Source organism: Hydra vulgaris, chromosome 06 (assembly GCF_038396675.1).
Source record: "Hydra vulgaris chromosome 06, alternate assembly HydraT2T_AEP".
NCBI lineage: Eukaryota > Metazoa > Cnidaria > Hydrozoa > Anthoathecata > Hydridae > Hydra > Hydra vulgaris.
Genome location: NC_088925.1, coordinates 13,356,064 through 13,376,217, shown reverse-complemented (window position 1 = coordinate 13,376,217; position 20,154 = coordinate 13,356,064). Strand labels below are relative to the sequence as shown.

At 27.8% G+C, this 20,154-nt stretch overlaps 1 protein-coding gene and 1 long non-coding RNA gene across 2 annotated transcripts; both read left to right on the top strand.

The window, feature by feature from the left end:
* The first annotated feature begins 9,455 nt into the window (after window positions 1–9,455).
* Window positions 9,456–9,920, top strand: LOC136080961 (uncharacterized). Its single transcript, XR_010638764.1, has 2 exons — window positions 9,456–9,677; window positions 9,759–9,920. It is a non-coding gene; the product is annotated as an uncharacterized LOC136080961 (long non-coding RNA).
* A 5,489-nt stretch (window positions 9,921–15,409) lies between these two features.
* Window positions 15,410–19,427, top strand: LOC136081655 (uncharacterized). Its single transcript, XM_065799264.1, has 9 exons — window positions 15,410–15,708; window positions 15,860–16,100; window positions 16,317–16,474; window positions 16,713–16,809; window positions 16,932–17,041; window positions 18,215–18,416; window positions 18,526–18,682; window positions 18,876–19,000; window positions 19,115–19,427. Exons 3-9 carry the CDS (start codon window positions 16,347–16,349, stop codon window positions 19,397–19,399), a joined length of 1,104 nt encoding a protein of 367 aa, XP_065655336.1. The 5' UTR covers window positions 15,410–15,708; window positions 15,860–16,100; window positions 16,317–16,346; the 3' UTR covers window positions 19,400–19,427.
* Window positions 19,428–20,154: the final 727 nt, after the last annotated feature.

Sequence of the window (20,154 nt, the reverse complement as noted above, 5' to 3'; positions counted from 1 at the left end):
TAATATGGGGTATTTTTTGATTGTCAAAAAATACTGTTTCAAAAATAGTATTTCAAAAGTAGAGGAAAAAAACTTGCGGAATGCTATCCTAAAATGACAATTTGTGATTTATCCAAAATAAGACACTTTGTTAACTATCAAAAATAAAAAATATTTATCAATATATGTATTCAAAATCTATATAATTGTTATTTGTAATTGTAAAATTTAATAATGTAAATAAATAATTTTTTTTTTTGTTTAACTTGTTTTTGTTTACAACTTTTGTTATTGCAAGAATAATAAGCATAAACGGCGATTTTTATTAAATTGCATTAAATTTTGCGTTGATATACAAATTATTGCAAACTAATAACTCGACCTTTTCTTAACTATGGGATCGTCTGTCAACTAAAAAAAGATAAGGAGTGGCAAGAATTTCATTAACCCACTCTCAAAGGAAACTTATAATCATTTTTACTACTCATTTATAAAAATGAAAGCTTAAACTACATTAGAAAATAATATCTTGATATATATATTAGATATACGTTTAAATTTGGGAGGCATCTCAGTGTCTTCCCCCTCTTCCTTCGTTTTTTAATAATTGATTGTAATAAAGTATTTTATGCTGATTAAGAATAGTATAAAAACCTAGAAACTGAAAATAAACAAAAATTGCTTTGATTCGATGTTAAAGTTTAAAAAGCTACACAAAAAAACGCTAATATTCATCTATTTTTAAAGACGTATTATTCCAATGTTTTCAATCAGAAATTAATTTATTAAATTTATGCAACTCGGTTTTTATTGTTGTCATAACCAACTTTCATTTTATTAAATGTTTTTTAATGTATGTTTTTGTGAGAATATTTTTTTTAATAAAATATTGCTTTCTAGATGTACATACATCGACTAACAAATAGGGGTTAGCGCAATTAAAATTGCATGCATTGACTGAAAAGTAGGAATTTACGCATAAATTTTATAATTACAATAAAGGAAAGCAGTATTTTCATTGAGCTGCAATACCTTTATTATGGGAGGCTTTGCGTATTTTTTAGTAAACTGATAATTACAATCAAAGCCTGAAAAAATTAAATGATTAGGATTATTATTTAAAATAACTTATTATTTTAATACTATTTTAAAACTCTTTAATTTAAAGAGTTTTATAATAGTATATATATATTCTGAGTCAACAAACAACTAATTTGTTTAGAAAAATGTAAGAGAAGTTTTTAGGATATTTAAGTTCTGATTTTAGGACTTAAAAACACAATAACATTTTACTTAAAAAAAAAAAATTAAAATGTAAAAAATTAAAATAAATGTTTTACAAAATCTTATAAACACAAACAAAAAAAAGAACTTCCTAATAATAAACCTTTATTAAAAAAAAATATTAAAGAAACTAAAGAATTAACCACATTTTAATTTACGCTGTTGCTCGCGCAACGGTACCGTCGTACAGTGAATCGACTCATACAATCTAGCTGGACAAAAGTCAATTCAAGGAATCAATTAGTAGATATTCCCATGATATTACTGAATACTCCTCAGAGAAAAATTTAAAATATTAATTAGTGCACTCGTTTTTAAGTGTGTCACATAAAGATAAACATACTTTTGTAACAAAAAATAGATACAATTTTTCTGTGTATGAATAATAATTAACTCTGCTGTGATGAATTTTACATTAGATGGTATGTACTTTGTATTTTATCAAAAACGTATTTAAAATAATTGGCATAAACGATATTCGATATGTACACGCTTTGCAATTTTAACATATCATAAACGATATGTTAAAATTGCAAAGCGTCTAACTAATTTTATCTAAATATATTCAGGCTGATTTTTTTATATATTATAACTACAACAATAAGTCGTCTAAATATAAAAGTTTGTCTGCCTGCGTCTGCCCGTTTTATTTTTATTTAATTTTTTTCAGGCTATACTAAAAAAATAAATATATTACTACAGAAGATGTTATTCGTGATTCGAAAAAAAAATACAGTTAAAAATGGCAAACATATCTGCTAAATTTGCGCAAAAGTGGAATGCAGCCAATAGAAATATGGATCATTTTTTAAATAAAAGTAAAAATTGATTAGAGAGCAATAATTTAGAATTTAAAATCAATTTTCATCGGACCTGTGCTTCCCCAACATCTTAAGGAAGTCGGCCTCAAGGTCGGCCAAAGAAAAACTTTGAAGGCTCATCTTTAAAAATCAAAAAGACGTAGAGTTGAAGTCTTATTGTAATCGCGGAGTGCCAATGAATTAACAACAGCTGCTAAAATAGCACATCGTTTGTCGGGTCAAAGAAACGTAGCTACTTCTATTACAAAAAGTAAAGAAACCTTAGAGCAAAGAAAATCTACTGATGTTATTTGTGGTAGCAGGCAGTTAAGTAACGATGAGGCACTAGCTTATTATTTAGATTCCAAGTGTACTAGTCACTTTTATAAACAAACAAGAAAGTGGTCAATGAAAGCAGGGCATGAAGTGTTTCCGTCTTACTATAATTTATGTAAATCCAAAAGGTTGTGTTACCCTCCAGAAGAATTTATTTCTATCTCAGAAACACGAGCTGAAATTAAACTTCAAGCCATATTGAATAAAATAACTAAACGTTTAATTGAAACACTAAGTCAATTTCCCAAAAATGCATCCTCTAATCGTCTAATCCTCTTGTCGCTCACATTAATAAGCAAATGGTGGTGTAACGGAAGTTCTGGCCACAGTACCTATAAACAAAGATTTGAGAACTCCGATGCTAATGATAAGTTTCTGTTTGTGTGTGCGTTTGGCCCCTTGAAATTGAGTAATGACTCTAATACTATTATTAGGCAAAATCCTAGGCCATCGTCAACACTTTATTGCCAACCAATTAAATTCATATTTTCAAAAGAGACACTGGAATTTACTGGAATAGAAACTGACAAAGTTTTAAAAGAAATATCTGAACTTCTTCCAACACAGTGTACTGTTGGCAATTTAAATTTATTGTGAAACACAATCTGTTACTTACAATGACAGACGAAGTATCTAATGCTTTTAACAATACGCGCTCTACACAAAAATGTTATACTTGTGGTGCTAATCCAAAAATGATGAATGGTGAATTAAAAGGTATGGTTGATAAAAATGAAAACTATAATTTTGGTCTGCCTACCTTGCATGCTTGGAAACGTACTTTTGTGTGCTTGCTTCACATTAGCTACCGTTTAGACATTAAAAAGTGGCAAGTTAGAGGCAATGAGGATAAATGTCGTATTAGAGAACGTTCGGAAGAGATTAGGCAAAAGTTTAGAAAACAAATAGGACTTATTGTGGATAGACCGAAACCTCATTAATATAATACAATACAATGATGGCAACACAGCTCGCAGGTTTTTTTTAAACTCAGAAAAGAACGGAGAGTAAACAGGATGAGACGTCGAATTAATTAAAAAATTTAGTATTTTATTAAGAACGCTATCTTCTGGCCATGAGTTTGATTGTATCAAATTTGAAAAACTTTGTTCTGAAACAAGGACTTTATATTTACATATACATTCGTGGTATTGCATGCCTGTTACAGTGCATAAAATTTTAATGCATAGCACGGAAGTTATGAGGTCGTGTATTCTTCCGATTAACCAGCTTTCAGAAGAATCTCAAGAAGCACGAAATGAAGATTGTAGGAAATTTCGAGAACATCATACTAGGAAAAAGTCACGTATTTCTACAAATGTGGATTTGCTGAATATGCTCTTAATAACATCTGACTCTATTTTCAATTCACTTAGAGAACTTCCTGCAAAAAGAAGCAAAAAATTGTCAGTAGAAGTTTTGAATTTTATTGTTCCGGCTCCAAGAATAGGAAACTGTAATTTGTCAGATGAATCAAATGATGAGTAATCTGAAGATTCAAGTGATGAGTGTTTGGTGGATATAAACGATGAGTTTTTTGATAACTAAATATTTTGATAATTAAATATAAAATTTATTGTATAGTATTATGTATCCTTGTTTCATAAATATATTTTTTCTTTTTTACTTCGTTTTTTAATTATAACAGTGGTTGTTGCAATGAGGGGAATGGGGGGGGGAGGGTTGTAGGCGAGGGGTTTTCCCCTATCCTCCGCAAATAAAAACTTTTAAGTTATTAAAACCAATTATTCAATAAAACAGCAAAATATTACTTATTCCAACCTTTCATGACTAGAACAATGGAACTCGTGAACAAAGTATTTTTTTCCAGCTAGATTGTATGAAACTATTCACTGTGCGTCGCTTTAATTTTTTTTCTTAAATTCATGGTAGTGATTTCTGATTGATTGATTTTTTTTTCCTTTTATTTAAAGAATGCATGCCCAAACCAAAACCCTTAATCAATGTTTGTGCGCTCCACTGGGCCTATCCCTATAGCAGTCGACGTATGTAAATAATAAAAATTAACTTAAATTTCAATACACAGCAATAATAACAACTTTCGATTAAAATAGTTAAGATAACATTTAAAAACATTTGTCTTACTGACGGACTCGATCCCAGATTACAGTGTAAGAGGAACCAATGAGATACCACAGTGCTAGATGTACAATGCACTATGTCGTAATTTTATACAAATGGGTGGCCAAAAAAATAGTTCTGAAGAAAGTAATAACTTTTATTTAATTAATTTTATCTTTATGTCATTTAAACTAATTTATTAACTTATTTAGTTCAAACGCCTGAACGACGCTGAGTTTTGACCCAATTATAAGAGTTTTTTGTAAAAGTACAAATTTCAAATTTTTTTTTTTTTTTTAGTTAAATTTAATGAAGGAAAAATTTTTAAGACTTGTTGGGCCCTAATGGCTATTTTTTAGTGACAACTCCGAACAACTAGCCGCACCACAAATTATATTATTTATTATTAATTATATTGTTTTGTTGGGGCAGGTAACTTGTAAACATTACACTCACACTAATTAGTAAACTGTGTAGGCCATAAATACCAAAGAGAACACTAGTACTTCTACAAAAGGGTACAAACTTGTTTTAATTTTTAAAAAGAGAATATTTAAAAAACTTTCTTCAATGTGGAAATTTTTGATAATTTTTACTTTTAATATTGCTATATCTATTTCACACGTCAATGTTTTTATCTTCCAAATAATCTTCATTAATAGCTTCTAAATTGTTTTTATTATTTAATCTTCTAAGTTAATAATTTCTGTTGGTTCCGATAATTCTAAGTCTGAGGATTCTAATTCTGTCAGTTTTATTAATTCCTTATTGTCCACTTCAAAAATTAAAAAACTCTTTACTTTTTTTGGAAGTTTGAGCACAACTTTCTTCGTCCGTCTAGATTCCAAGTAGATAGAACTAATAAGAGGATCGAATGATCTCATTGCACAGTTGAAGACGTCTTTAAAATTTGCTTGTCTTGAACATTAACGAGCATGTAGTTCACGATGTCGTCTGTAATATTTGTTTTGACATTCAGATGCTGCCTCGGCTAAAACTCCTAAGGGAACTGGCGAGATTATCATTATTTCTGCTCCATGTGCAAGAACTTTGTGAACTATTGACGGCATTTTATACCAATCATACAGATCTAAATATCGACGGTATACTGTTTTAATCAAATTTGAATTTGTATGCTCTCCTGCGATTATCCGACGTTTACTTCTCTTACTCATATCATCAAAATCTTTTTTTGGTCGGCCTTTTATATTTTGTGCCTATTCGAATGACGAAAAGTCTATTTCAAACTTTTGATTTAACCATTTTTTGTGTTTCTTTTAAAAAAAACTGTGTTTCTTGATGAATCTCTCCAAAATCTTTGGTAATTCGATTCAACTCCATTTAACTTTTGTACCAAGTTTTCTTTTTTACCACCACTCATCCAAACTCTAGAGGTTATGAAAAGTAAAGCATTGTTTATATTTTCTTTTTTTGTTGAATATTTGAAACAGCTTATAATATCTTTAGTTGTAAAATCCATTGCTTTTAATTTTAGTTGAATATATAACGTTTTGTTCTTTATAATTTCTTTTTTTAATTATGTTAATTCCAAGCATGGAATGTTAATTTTAAGGATAGGATCATAACACATATGCAAATAATTACCTAATTAAATATCAAGTATCAATAACAAACTAACATTTTCAATTGATTATTGAATACAAAGTCTTATGTAGACTTTTGATCAATTAACACTTGGGAAAACAAAAAATTGAAAATTGGGTATAATCCAGGTAGCGCAAACTTCATAAAAAAATTTCTCGCATAGTCGCAAAAAGTCGAGGCTAATTTTTTAATTTCTTAAAAATAGACTCAATTCCACGTTATTTAATAATAATTTGGTCGATACCTTTTGATGCTTTATTTTCTGCGAGTTCACGGAAGTTGGAAGTTATGATTTAAACTTTTTTTTCGGCTTAAAACATCATGAAAATTAAAAAAAAAAAAAATTTTTTTTGAGCATCTTAACACGTATACAATTTGATACTCTTTAATAAATAAACAAATTAGCAGAAATAAAAATTATTCACGAAACACTGCAAGAAAAACAAAAACATAATTTTTTTTTAAACTTAAATTTGGCAACCTTTTTTGACTTTGATGGTCACTATCTCAGGGATTACTTTCACTACACGCTTAAAAATAGTGTGGACAAAAAACACGACACTTAGTGTAGCGTCTTCTTGGCTACACAAATTGTGGACTTCAAGGCTACACTTGTGCGCTTTAAAGACACACTTGTAATTATGAAATAAAACTTGATTGCAGGCGTAAAAAAAGACACACATTATGTTGCACTTTCTTGGATTCTCATATTGAACTATTCGGAAAAGAGGTTAGAATCATGTTTTTAGCGACATGTTTTTTTTCATGAGCCTTTTAGAATTTTACTGAAAATTTATGTGTAACTTTTATTGTTGCATGTTAATTTTAAACACATACATAGTTAACTTTTTCATAAAGAAATATTTAATTTGTAATACTTTAGCAATATCGTATTAAATATATTAAGCGAGGAAAAGATCGCTTTTCAGTTGTCAAAAGTTAGGTAAGACCTTCGGTAATGTACCATATGAGTTAGTTTAACTTATGTGACTTTATTTAACTAGACTAATATTATTACTTTATACAATTAATGTTATTATATGTTATAATTTTTATAACTTCATAATAATGTTGTTAACTAAAATAATTGTGTTAACATAACTGGTAATCTGTTAAGTTAACATAATTTAAATAATGTCGTTAACATGAATGTAAATAACATTGTTAAATAATGTTGTTAACGTTGAACTTTAAAAAAAAAGTCAAATAACACACAAAAAAGGAAAGTGTGAATGAAGTGACATAAGAGATAATGAACTGATGAGATAATAAATGAATGAGATTACACAGCATTTAACGAACAAAAAGATGATATAAAATAAAAAGAGAAAAGTAAAGTATATATATAAAAATTATGAGAAATATATAAATGAAATACATAAAAATAAACAACATAAAATTAATAAAAATTAAAAATTGTTTTTTTTTGATTTTCTTTCAATAACTTTTTTAAATTTTTCACTCCTCAAATTTCTCATGAACGTTGTTTTTTTTTAACTTTTAGTTGTTTTTTTTTTTTTTATGTTTTTCTTCTATTTTTAATTTTTAATATCTTCCTTGTTTTCACTTCTTTTAAATCTATATATTAATACGGTGATGAATAGTGCGCATAGTTACGCCTAATGTTCGTGTTGTTAATGACGGTTCTGTATTCTGTAAAATACACCATTTCTTAGTTTTTAAGTAGTTTCTAAATAAGTAGATATTTTAACGTCTATACATTTAAGTAGTTTTATTGTTTAGACACGGAATTGAAGACTGAAATAAGTCGGTGTTTTTGCTATTAGATAATTGTTAATAGGAATTTGTTTATTTGTACTGTAACTGGAATTGAATAAAACTTCAAGTACTTAAGCTTTATTTTCTTTTTTCTTTTAGAAGAGTTGGAAAAAAAACTTAGTATAAATTATGTGATTAGTATAGTTAAATAAAGCATTTATATCTGTACACTCAGTATTCCAAGTCAGTTGTCACATTTTAGAAATTGTCCAGGAGAGAGGAAATAGTAAAATAATAATTAATTATTAATTGTCTTTATTCTTGATGGTTAAATCTATGTTTTATTTAATTTGTCTTGAGGCACATGAAATATAATTTTGACAAAAATAAAAAGTTAAATAAAGAAAGTGAAAAGTCATTTCTGAACTACAGACGTTTTTCCTTTGAAAATTGTGGGGACACCAGACCCTTTATATTGACCAAACTTTGTTCCACATTGTTTCAGGAAAACAGTCTTTATACCTATGTAGATACTGAAAAACTAAAAAAGTCTCATACATAACTCATTTTCACAAAAAACTGGATAACCGACCTTAGTCTTCTGAGGTACAGATATTAAAATTTAAAGTTTATTTTAGTTTTTTGGTTGAGTTTATAGTTAATTTTAGTTTAGTTTTTATTAGTTTTAGCTTCAGTTATCTTTTTTCTTACTTTAGGAAGAAATGAGGGGAATAGGTAAAAAAAATTATAGTTATATATTTATTTATATGTAAATAGAATTCTATCAATTATTCTGAGGTATATTTTGTCTTTAGTGTCTTGTAGAAGCATAACTGGTAGGGCTGTGTTTTAAACTTTATATATTTTTTACGGAGAAATATGTTCAATAGGTGAAAGAATTATTTAATATAAATATGACATTTTTAAACTGTTTGCATTTTACTCATATTTTTATTAAAATTAAATTTCTCACAAGTTTAACTCTTTTTAATTTACTTTTTTTTTTTAATTTATTTTTAGCATCCTCTTCATCCTGTGAAAATGGTGAGGTTATGCTTTATATTTTGATTAAAAAAAATTTGAAATATTTTTAAATTTTATTACATCCTTCTATTTGTAATTTTAGACTCATTAACATTTGAGGAATACCAAAGATATCGCTCTCAACACCCAGGGCCTCTCTCGGAGAGGTCCTTCAATAAGTGGCAAAGTAATGGCGGTATGGATGAGCCATCCTTCAAATGGAGGGCTCATCCATACCGGGGTGTTGGGAGACACCGAAGAAAAAACAGCTACCAAAAGGTTGTAAATGTCTTCTATCAGTTAAGATGTTTATAACTTTTTTTTTGCCGTTTTTTCTTCGGTGACTTTTTTTTATTTTTTTTAATTTTGTAATTTTTTTTTTAATTTGTAATTTCTTTTTATAACATATTGTTGTATATTTGGTTTGTTTTTGTCTTTTTTAACTGAAATTTTATTTGTTTTTCACCAATTAAACTTAAATATAGTTAAATTGATTCACTACCCAATCATCATAATATGATGCTACATTCTATTTGTTAAAAATAATTAATTGGTAGTTTAATTTATTGAAAACACTGCTTTTAAAATTTACTATAAGCCAAGACTATTTAGCAATATAAATGCAATTTATTTATATCTATTTGATTTTTTATCTTTAATGTTTTTAGTTTGGCTCTTTGAAGCATTTGTTTGTTTGCTTTTTAATTAAAATATTTTAAATCTATTGTTATGTCTTTTAGATTTAACTAAATTTTACTAAAAGTCAACGTGAAATAACGTCGTAAAACAACACCGACAAGTTGCATCATGACAGCAGTTTAAGTATGACAACAGGCTACCAAAAAGCAGGTAAATTGTATTCCAGTTGTTTTTTTTGTTTTGTTTTGTTTTTCTTTTATGTCTACTTATCTGTTACAATTTTTATTTTAGGTTTGTCATACGACGCATTAATGCAATATAAAAGATCAAAGTTTACATATTTTTTACAATTTGTTATACACATGTTTGATTGTAAATCAACTTTTTTTTGTTTGAAACGTATTTGTACTCAATTGCTTAGTTATTTATAATAAATTTATTTAGTTGTGTGCATTTATCGTTTTAAAGACAGTTTCCTTTTTTAAAGAAACATGTATCAAGGGGATACCAAAAAATTAATAACTCATAAATAATTTACGTTCACTTCATATTAATCTTATTAATTAAAGTTCATGTTATAAAAAATATAACAAGAATTTAGCTTTAATCTTTCGTCAATTTAAGGCATGATGAAGTGTTATTATTTTGTGTCAGTAACTAAAAACGTATTGTGTTGAACTTAGTAATGTCTAGGAAAATGGTTCTGCCATACACTGATATGACCTATGTCGGTTGTAAATTACTCAAATAACGTTAAATAATTGGTAAATTAATTCATTTTAATTTTACAGATGGTTTAATTTTTTAATTTGAAGGCGCTTTTCTTACAGGGTATTAGTTAGGTTTTGCAACTTTAAATTGTGGAAAACAGTCACTATAAATTAAGTAACAGACCGACCGTAACCCGTATTACGGGGTTGCTTTCTGCTAGTATAATTAATGTTAAACTTAATTTTGTCATGTTATAACATAACAGAAAATATTACATAAATATTATTAAATAAACATGATACTGGTGTCATTTTAGTTACAATAGCAGCATTTTAGTTATATTAACAACAACTGTTTTAGTTATGGTATGTTAACAACTAAAAATATATGTACAACATAAAGGTATATTTTACATGATGTACTTATCTTTTTTGTTGCTGAAATAATTAATAAAAATCATTATTGCATGATATATCATTCAATAATGATTTTTAGTCATGTTGCATGTTGTAATAATGTATTAAATAGTTTCATCATACCTATGAAAGCACTCTAATAAAGTTATATTAATATATGTAAAAAATGCACAATGGCAACTATGATTTATACTATAAATCTATAAATTATAGTGCTATCATATGTATATATTGCACACACACACACACACACACACACACACACACACACATATATATATATATATATATATATAGATATATATATATATATATATATATATATATATATATATATCTATATATATATATATATATATATATGTATATATATATATATATATATATATATATATATATATATATATATATATATATATATATATATATATATATATACTACGTGAACGATTGCAAATAGTTTTTTTTAATGAAATTTTCAATGTCTTAAAATAAGTTTATAGTTTAATACTATATATGGTTGGATAAAGCGTTTTTTGCTCTATAAGACTGTGTAAAGTGTATTCTCTAATAATTTGTTTAAAATTAAACATATCTAAATGTTCAAAAAGCATCAAATATTTTGCGCGACAAAACCACGTGAACGATTATACAAACGTAAAAGAATAATTTTACTAACATCAACAAATAATAGATTCTAAAAAAAAAAACATTAATATTTAGTTACATAGCCTTTAGAATCGATAACGGCCTTGCACCGTCTTGGCATAGATTCTACAAGAGTTTCTAGTAACTGTTTTGGTAATGCCTCCCATTCATACTGTACGGCTCGAAAAAGTTCATCCGGTTTTTGAAATTTGCGACCTCCCAAGCGTCGCTCAACTTCAATCCATAAATTTTCGATTGGATTTAAGTCGGGAGATTGGGCAGGCCATTTCAAAACCGTTATGCTATTATTTATGAGCCAATTTTTTACAGTCAAAGCTGTATGTTTAGGGTCATTATCATGTTGATAAACCCAATTGTGAGACATTTTTTGTAAAGCGTGTGGCAACATTTGATTAGATAATATTTCCCTATACTGTAGTTGGTCCATTATACCGTTTACACGGTACAACGGACCAATTCCAGCCCAGGAGAAACACCCCCAAACCATTATATTGCCACCCCCAAATTTTACAGTTCCTATTGTATACTCTTTTGCAAATCTTTTACCTACTGGACGCCTAACATAACCTCGACCGTCGCTGCAAACCATGTTAAATTTACTTTCATCCGACCACAAAACTGTTTTCCAATTTTCAACCGTCCAGTTTAAATGATCTTTAGCGAACTGTAGGCGATCTTTGACGTGCCTGGGCTTAAGGAATGGTTTCTTTGCAGGTCTGCGCCCATAAAGACCTCCTTCGTTTAAACGCCTTTGAATCGTTCGTGTGCTTACGTTTTCCATGCCTGTTTGCAGACAAATTTCAGGGGCTGTCAAATGTGGATTCTCAAGAGATTTTCGCACAATTTTTCGATCAGTGCTAAAAAATGAAAGATTAAATATTAAAAAAAATAAAATTAAAGGAATATTACCGCTTATCCGTAATACGTGGACGACCACCTTTCTTAACGATCTTTTTGCTCTTTTCTCGGTGTATAATTTTATGTATTCCACCTTTTGACATCTTCACATGAGCTGCAATTTGCCCAATGGACCATTTTTCTTCTTTGCGCAAACGCAAAACCAAGCTTTCAATTTTTGAATCAGTTTGACGAACCATTATAGTTTAATTTTTTTAATTTTTTGATGTTAAACAGAATAATCTTGAGAAATTTAAATGATTGTAGGTTCTTAGAATACCAAAACCACATGAACGATTTTTAAAAGCACTGATTTTGATGTGAATATAATATAATTTGCATCAAAAATGACGCTTTTATAAATCGTTCACGTGGTTTTGTCGCTCAAAATTTTCGAAATTATTTTAACGTTTAAACATGTACGATTTTATTCGTATTATTAAAGAATACACTTTACACAATCTTATAGAGCAAAAAACGCTCTATCCAATCATATATAGTATTAGAGAAAAAACTTTTTTTAAGGTGTTGAAACTTTTGTTTCAAAAAACTATCTGCAATCGTTCACGTAGTTTTGTCCGCAACTGTATATATATATATATATAGTTTTTTCTTTCTGAAAAAACTTATAAAAATGTTTATTTGCTATATATGGGGTGCTTCTTTGAAGCTGTTGAGTTTTTTTCAAAATCATCTACAACGTCATAATAGTATTGGTGAAATTGTTTATCCAATTAAATGTTTACAAAATGGCTGTAAATGTACCTTTACAGCTTTCATGTCGCTAGTTAGACATAAAATGTTACTATAATATTGATAATGATTTTATTGATGTAAATCCCGAGTTAAAATCTACCTTATGTAATCCATTAAATGATAATCATAACAATTTATTGCCTAGTTTTGCAGAATATTGATTGCCTAGTTTCCCAGAGAATTCTACCTATCAAGTTGACACTTATCATGAAAAAACATTAGAATGTATTGGTTCTTCGTTAGTTTCTTCATTGCGAGCAAACAGCAGTGTTCCGTATTATATTATACCTGAAGTAATTGCTTCTGTTAACAATATTTCACAATCATTAGTTTCCTATATAGGTAATGCTGCTTTATCAGTTTTAAATGACATTGGAGCAGATGATTTCACTTTAACATTGTTTAAGAGTAAGTTAGAAAGTAGTGTTATACATTGCAATGAGCCACTCAAGTTTCTTGACATATTATATAAACAAGATAAACATTTTGAAAAAAATTCTCTTTTTGTAACTCCTGAAACATGCAACATAGGCCCTCCTAGATATGATACTATTGAAGGAATTTCAAAAATTGTTTATGACACTTTTCAATATATATCAGTAGAACAAACGCTAAAATCACTTCTTCTTAACGCCCAATATATGGATGCTTTAAATTTTAATAAACAAAAAAAAGGAGTTATAAAAAACTTTTCTGATGGCCAAGCATGTAAAAACCATGAGCTTTTTAGTGATTACAGCAAGATTTCTTTAAAATTATAGTTGTTTTATGATGGAATGGGGACATCTAACCCACTTCGTGGACAGCCTTCACTATGTAGTATTGGAGTCTTTTACTTTTCTGTTTTAAATTTACCTTTAAAGTATAACTCTTGTTTTACAAATGTTCATTTGGTGGCTTTGTGCTATTCTCATGATATTAAAGTATATGGATTTGATGCTATTCTTGAAAAATATTCATTTGAAATAAACAAGTTAAGTGAAATTGGCATTTCAGGTGAATTTCCAATAATTGGTAAGAATGTAGTTTACGCCAGTCTTGCTCAGGTTGCCTGTGACAATTTGGCTTTAAACTCTATATTTGGTTTTATTGAATCGTTTTCTGGCAGCCACTTTTGTACCTTATGCTATGCAACTAGTAATGACATTCAAATCTACTTTACTGAAGATAAATTTGAAATGAGAACAATTCTAAAATATGAAATAGATGTTGGAAATGTTTAAAGTGGCAATGTAGGGAATAAAAATCACTGCAAAGGAGTTAAGAAAGCTTTTGTTTTAAATTCAATAAAAGGGTTTCATGTCACAACAAACTTTAGCTTAGATATCATGCACACTGTACTTGAAGGCGTTGTTGTTTTAGAGTTAGGTGCTGTCCTGTATTGTTTGTCTGTCGAAAAATGTTTTTTTACCCTTGGTGAGTTGAACAATCGTCTATCTCACTTTTGGTCAATGGTTATTGTTGACAAAAAAAATAAATCGCCAGAACTCAACAAATTGGAAGTTCCAGGACATGGGCTATCACCAAGTATGAAAGCCATGCAGATCTGGTCCTTACTTTTGTATTTGCCGCTTATTATATGTGACGTGGTTCCAGAGGAGGATGAACATTGGAAGTTTTTACTAGAATTGTCTACTTTAGTTGATTTTATTTTTGCTCCAAAATATACAATAGGAATGGTAACATGCCTTAAATCTATCATAGCCAGCCATTTGGAAAATTTTAAATTTCTTTTTGGGAACCACACTCGTCTTCATCCTAAACATCATTTTTTGGTTCATTTACCAACAATTATTATAAATTCTGGACCTCTTATTGGAATGAACTGTCTAAAATATGAACTAAAAAATTCATTTTTCAAAAGATCTGCCCATATTGTAAGCAATTTTGAAAATATATGCCTCACTCTTGCCAAAAGATATCAACACAATGCCTTACATTATAGACTATCAAGTGCTTATATGCGTAATTTATTAATTTCTGAAAGCCATGATGTGGTACCAATTCACAGTCTTCATTATTCACTAGTACTTTTGGACAATCTTCATTGTAAACCTACTGATGATATTTTCATTACATTCAAAATTATAAGGGGATCTCTTCAATACAAAACAAACCACCATCTTACTATTAGTGAAGATGAAGATTATCCAGTTTTTGGAAAAGTTATCACACTTAAATTTATGGAGCATTGCCACTGCCTTTTGGTTCAAAATGTCAAACCAGATACATATCTTATTATAAAGTTGGACGAACTTGTTGATGATCACCCTGTTTTATCATATCAAAAAGGAAGTGCATATAATATATATGGCAACGATATCATGTGTTTAAGGAATAATTTAAAGAAGTGTTTAAACTTTTGTATACATTTTTAATAATACCATAATTAGCATTAATGAAAAAATTATTGCATTGTCATGTTGATTGTTTTGATCCATATTTGATTATTTGAATAATAATTATTGCAATGTCAAGTTGATTTTGTTGTTGATTATTGTCACAGTTATTTTTTTGTTTTTAGCCACTATAGTTATTGAATTTTTTTGTTAAGTTAAAATTTTTCATCCTTTCATTATTAGGCTCTATTTTTTTTTTGCAATTGTTTTTTATCTTTGTTATCTAACCAATCCTTAGAATAGTTCCATAACTTAGCAGCATTAAAAAATTTATCTATATCAGTTTATTCATTTGTTTATTCTACAGTAATTCAAGTATGGAAGAGTTGTGCAAAGTTATTTCATGCGTTACCAAAATAAGTATAACATCTGAAGTTCGTCAAAAGCTTCATGGTAAGCTTTGCACACTTTTAAAATTTTACCTATTATATATATATATATATATATATATATATATATATATATATATATATATATATATATATATATATATATATATATGTATATATATATATATATATGTTTTTTGTTAATGCATATATAGATGAAGGTATAACACTAGAAATATTAAATTTTCTTGATGATAATGATTTAAAAGAAATTGGTTTCAATATGGCTTCAAGAAGATTACTAATTCAATGGATCCGTGCTCAATCATCAACATCTACTAATTATGAAAACATTGTAACACCTAATGTAATGTTAACAAACAAAGATATTGAAATACCAATAAATGCTACAACGAAGATCATAGCAGAGCAACCACAACTACTACTTTAATTTCCGTAACTCTATTTTACTTTGTTAAAAAATTTATGTAGATAATGTTAAATTATTGCTGGAAATTTGTTTTTATATAATATATATATATATATATATATATATATATATATATATATATATATATATATATATATATATATATATATATATATATATATATATATATATATATATATATTATATAAAAACAAATTATATGTTTATATCAAATAATGTAGGGCTGGCCTATTGAAGCAATACTTAATAAAATGACCATGACAAAGATAAAAGGAGCAGAATTAGTTGATAAGCTAAAAAGAATGGAGGAAATAAACAATAAAGAAAGAATTTTTTTAGTTAAGATTCTCGGCAGATATCTTATAAGCAATTGCAAAGTGTAAGTTTCAGTTTGTTTGTTTTGTTGTTTTTTTTTCTGGATAATTTTAGAATTCCAAATACTTTTTTGAACTGTGTTTTTTAGGATATCTAAAATATTCCTTACATACAAATTTAAGTATATATTCTTGTTATATATTACATCACCCAAACAAAAAATAAAAGCATTTCCAAAGACTATTTTTAAAAAACTATGATCTGAATTTTTTTATAGTATTACTGTATACTATATACTTTAGGACTGACAGACCATCTAAAGAAGAAAAACTGCAACTGTGTCAAGCACTTATCACTGCTTTCCCTATACTTCGTGACAATGCAACATCATCTGGTTTTGTAAGTTGAAATATTTTTGTCATTTTTAAATAAATATTATTTTATATCATCACTTACTCAACCAAATGTTTTGCAAAATCAACAAACATATTAGAATAATATGTTTTTATTTGATTCCATAGGAACATTTTTATGATGCTAAAGCACATACAGGTTTTTTGGAAATGTTCATTATACAAAGAAGATCCCGTTGCGACAATATAGAAACATTGTGGAGTAATTCAAAGAAAAAGTATTTTTTTATATATAAGAAAAAGCAATTTTTATATATTTCAATTACTACTTGTACGCCTATACATTTTTTTTATTTTGTCAGTTGATAAAAATGTTGAATTGATTAAAGTTTTTATAAAATTAAAATCAATATTGCAATTCTAAAAGTATTGACTTATTTCAGTGAGTTAGTGAATATAATAGTGTTACAAAATAAATTAATTCATTAATAATAAAATAGGGTGACAGGAATAGTGTCGAAAAATGAACTTCAGAATAGTGTCCAATATATTAAAAAAGCCTAATGTTGCAAAAAAAAAAGGAATAGTGTCGCAAATGAATTTAATGAATAGTGTCAAAAACAAAACAAAAGGGAATAGTGTGGCAATAGTGTTGCAAATAGTTAATTTCAGCAAGTGCTTACTAGTTTTGCTTATGGTTATAGCATACGGCTTTTACAGGAAAAAAAGAAAACACAAAGAATATTTAAAGAAAAGATTGCTACCAAACTACAAACCCTCAGTCTTGTAGCGGCACTACATCGCGGCAGCAGGCTATAAGATAGTTGGTGTATGTACTGAAGTCCCCGGCAGCAGGCTATTTCAGTATGACATCAAACATGTTATCTGAACACAATTTTTTTACTTTTGTTTTAGTGTCGCAAACATATTTAATGAATTGTTTAACACAATTCATTAAATTTGTTTGCGACACTATTCCTTTTTTTGTTTTCAAAATACTATTCATTAAACTCATTTGCAACACTATACCTTTTTTTGTTTTCGACACTATTCATTAAACTCCTTGGCAACATTATTCCTTTTTTTATTTTCAAAACTATTCATTAAATTTATTTGCGAGATTATTCCTTATTCTGTTATTCGACAATCAATAATGCAACAATTTGCGACACTATTCCTTTTTTATATTTTCGACAAACAAATTTACGACAGAAAAACTTTGCGACAATCAAAATTTTGCATCATTGTTCCTGTCACCCATGAAATAGTTTACTTACATCATTTTTGTATATTATAAATAATAAAAAATGTTTATTAATTATATATACTTCATTTGTTAAAATTTTTTAATATTGTTATTATTTACCAAATAACTTTTATTAGTTAAATTATTCTATTTATGCATAAAGCAAAAGTTTTTTTTTTTATATAATCAATGTACTTTCTGCCAGAGATGATGTTCTATTAAATTCGTCAGAGAAAGTTGAACAAGCGTTGCGAGAACTTCAACCAACAACTTCAAACAAAGAGAGTTTACTAAAAATGATGGCTGATACAAGAGTGGTAAGAAGAGCATGGATTCAGGAAACAAGCAACTTATCAATAACCTCAATTATAAGACAGTTTCCAAGATTCATTGATATGAATGATGCTGTGAGTGTTATTTTTAACTTTTTGCAGTTCATTTGTAAATCTTGTTTACTTTATAAATTAAGCTAGATTAGTTAATAAGAATAATTTTTATTTTTTTTGCATTTCATAGATTATACAAGAGTTTCATTCCATTGAAGAGGCATCAAGTAATATTACATTGCATGATAGCTTTAACACGTGCAAACAAAACATTTTGTTACTAGCAAGAAATTTGTCAATTACAAATATGTTCAAAAATACTTTATCAGAAGACGAATATAATGAAGGTATATATATATGTCTACTACTCTAAGTGGGGAGAATGAATCAATAAGAACTTCATAGTTTAAATGCGAATTTTCACAGCATAATTTTCAATCTGCATCTAATCCAAAAGAAGCTTTTTTTAAAATCTGTCTACCTATAAAAATTTATAAGTATATACGAGTTGTTCCCTGAATTATTTATATTTTTATTTAGAAAATACAACTTTGCTTGCCTTTAAGGCGCTTTCTTTTCTTCTGAAAGCACCTCCACAAAAGGGCAAGAAGCATTCGAGAATGAATCCTGATGCAATTCTGGCTTTATTTTATAGAGAAATGGATGTAGGTTTTTTCTATACATTATTTTTTTTAATTAAATTTGGTTTATAATCAAAAAGTATTAATTTTTTGAGCTTTGTATTTTCTGCATTTTTAAAATTTTACTTATACATTTAGGTGCACCTCAGTCTTGAAAGCTCCATTGAGTTATTGAAAAAAGAAAAAGTTTTTCAACCAATTTTACTAAAGTGTTGCGGCAGTCTATTTATTAAAGTCGATAACACAGCTATACAGTTGGAAGCCATACCGAGTATAAGTTTTGCTTTTGGGTTGCTGCTAGCCTCTTATTATGTATTTAATGTCAATTTTCCTCATGAACTTATTTGTGTATATGGATTTCTGGGAAGCTTGCTCGGAATTATTGTCAATTCTTTTTTAAAGAAAGTATTACCAAAAGTTTAACATTAAATTAAACAATGTTTTTTTAAAGTATTTTTAACACTTTCTCGTTTATTTTTGTTATATTGTCAGCCGAGAACCAAGGGGCCGTATGTCCAATTTTTGTATTTCCAAGAAAATAAACTTTTAAATTTTAATTCGCAAAGACTTTCTGCCAGAAAGTTAGACTAATTATTTAAATATTTCCTAAAATTTCTTTGGTTCTTCTCTGACGGCGATATCTATTTTTCAAAGTTTAAACTTCGCTTTTGCATATAAAGGTTTTATAACTTCTTCTTACATTAATATTCACTGTACTGAGTTTGAGTTTGAACTGAGTTTTTTTTAAAAGAAATACTATCATATCTCGGAATTAAAATAAAATTTATATTTTAGTTTTTATTATTTTATTGTGATATTATTCCGTTTTTCTTTTAAGCCAAATTGATGTACACTTGTAATTTAGTATATGACTTATTGTTCAATATAAGTAACTTAATTTATTTGAATTATTTAATTGCGCCCGGTTATATTCATACTACGTGAAGACTTGAATGGACGGAATAAGTCACGCATAAATATACTTTTAAAAAAATCAAATTATTTATAACGCCTAGAAAAACACAGATTAGTGTATAATCTATAGTGTTGCATTTAGCGCAACACTAATGTTGAGGTTTTTTATATCAGTTTTGTCGCGCAAAAAGAGCGTAATTATATAGCCATTGATTAAATGCAACAATTACGTCGCAAAAATTTCTACTAAAGTGTCGCATTAA